The sequence below is a fragment of the Dichomitus squalens genome (genome assembly GCF_000275845.1).
Source record: "Dichomitus squalens LYAD-421 SS1 unplaced genomic scaffold DICSQscaffold_58, whole genome shotgun sequence".
Classification (NCBI taxonomy): domain Eukaryota; kingdom Fungi; phylum Basidiomycota; class Agaricomycetes; order Polyporales; family Polyporaceae; genus Dichomitus; species Dichomitus squalens.
In genome coordinates, this window is record NW_006766940.1 from 203,269 (window position 1) to 205,419 (window position 2,151).

At 51.4% G+C, this 2,151-nt stretch overlaps 1 protein-coding gene across 1 annotated transcript; it reads left to right on the plus strand.

Moving 5' to 3' along the window:
* Positions 1-505: 505 nt before the first annotated feature.
* On the plus strand, positions 506-943 carry DICSQDRAFT_20177 (uncharacterized protein; the record flags this gene model as incomplete). The annotated part of the gene is made up of 1 exon (XM_007369955.1): positions 506-943. A coding segment is annotated over one exon (438 nt), but the record flags the coding sequence as incomplete, so codon positions are not given.
* Between the last annotated feature and the right edge of the window lie 1,208 nt (positions 944-2,151).

The window sequence follows — 2,151 nt, forward strand, 5'->3', positions numbered from 1 at the left end:
TAAGTCCAAGGCTAAGGGGAAAACCCCCAAGGCAAAGGAGAAGGTCGCCTTCGCTGATCCCTCGCTAGGCATGGCTACCACCATCGTGGAAGACGCTCTCGGCCAGCCTAGTAGGGTAAAACTAACCCCTCGGATTAGGGATGTCCGACGGCTACCACAGCCAATTTCTCAGCTGGAACCTGGAAGTATTATTAATAGAACCATTCGCAATCTGGCTAAAGGGTCAGACAGCGAAGACCATTCCTACCGGGGAAGCTCTCCCAGTTCTCCGAGTTCCTCAAGTTCTAGCTCGAGCCAGAACAGCCGGTCTAGTTCTCCCTCACCATCCGACTCTGGTAGCTCGAGCTCTGAAGACTCTAGTGGACCAGGCTCGTCGAATAGCTCAGACAGCAGCTCAGACAGCTCGTCTCGTCGAAAGCGGCGTCGGCACAAGCACCGCCGGGGATCTAAGAAGCGTAAACACTCCAAACGGCATCGTAACAATAAGCATAAGTCAGAAGTGCCCATTCTCAAGCCGATTGAGCCTGAGAAATATAATGGAGTGCCGGATCTTGCTGAATTTCACAAGTTCACGAATCAGATGCAAGAGTATCTTGCTGGTTATCGAGTAAAGCCTCGTAACCACGCCTCTGTTGTCTCTAGATTTTTAGGAGGACGTGCTCACGAGTTCTATGTTAATACAGTCTCTAGAAATTCGAAGGCTTACCAGTTTAAAGACATCCTGGTTGGCCTATTCAACTATTGTTTCCCTATCGATTTCAGGCAGAAAATGCGAGAGAAGCTTCGAAACACACGTCAGAATGGTCGCCTCATTCAAACCTATGCTTATGAGCTGGAGAACCTATTTCTCATATTAGGTATGGACCGAAATGAGGAGCGTGTTGACGCGTTCTGGTTCGGGTTAGACAAATATATTCAAGGCGAACTATGGAAACAAATGATGACTTTGCAAAGTCCCTATGACGATGTTAAGTCTCGCGCGCAAGTAATCGAACTCGCACGCGAAGCCACTGATGGCCGGGGCTTTCACCCAGGCCATAACTCACGAGGCCGATACAGAGACAACGCTCCGGGACCCTTGAACGCATCAGCCAGACCAGTAGGTCAGCCCGACGCTCGGAGACGTGAATTCGGCCAGGGAGGACACCGGAGACACTCCTTGAGGCGTGAACACGATCGCCCAAGGCCTCAGAATAGGGAACCGGGTGTCTTCGTCGGCAACATGGTTAGAGGATCTGCAAGGGAGCGTCAGCGTGGCAGACCGCTTCACAGACCACCTGTGAATCAAGAGCGAAGGCCTCCGAGGCCGCATGATCGTAACAGGCCAGTGAGGAGGCTGAGAGCACCCCTTGACCCCGAAAGATGTTTCAATTGCGGAGAACGCGGCCACATGGCTCGAAATTGTCCTAGGGCAAGACAAGTAAGGTCAAGTAATAGGAACGCAGCTCCAGGGCTTGCGACGTACAATATGGAGGTCATTCTCGAAGATACTGAGGCCCTAAGAAGTCTGGCTGAATCGACGGCCTCTACCACTGAATTGCAGCTGAACTGTGTCGCTTTCGACTATCGAAACGTACCTAGCCTTCGGAGCGCATGGGAACTTGTCTCGGACGACTTCTGTGAGCTAAATAGGTCGACAGAAACCTTTGTGTCCATTGGAGAACCGTTTGAATTTGACTATGAGGACATACCCTCACTGCATTCTCACTCAGAAGCTAGTGTGAGAGACTGTGAGCCTGAGAGTAAGTCTGAGCGCTCCTGGGCGATACTGAGTGACGACTCAATGCCTGGCTTGACTCCAATGTCTGACACGACTTCGTCTTCAGGCGGAGACTGTCCGATCTCTGTAGAAGATGATGACGTTCGAGTCAGTGACACTGAATCAGAAGAATTCGAGTTCCCGCTCACCTGGAAGGAGGGAGCGGCTCGCTATGCTCTAGGGAACGTGTTCGAGCAGAGGGCTGCTCAGGTACTAGATCAGTATCGTCCCTACTGGTCAGGACAGAGTACTGACCCTGAGACCGATTTCTTCATGGTAACTCAGGTCTCTGAGTCTATGTATGTCGTTGAATGTACTGCGAACGAGGTTGAGATGTACCTCACAGCTGATGAGCTTCGGAATGCAGAACTAGACTTACCTGGCCGGTATAG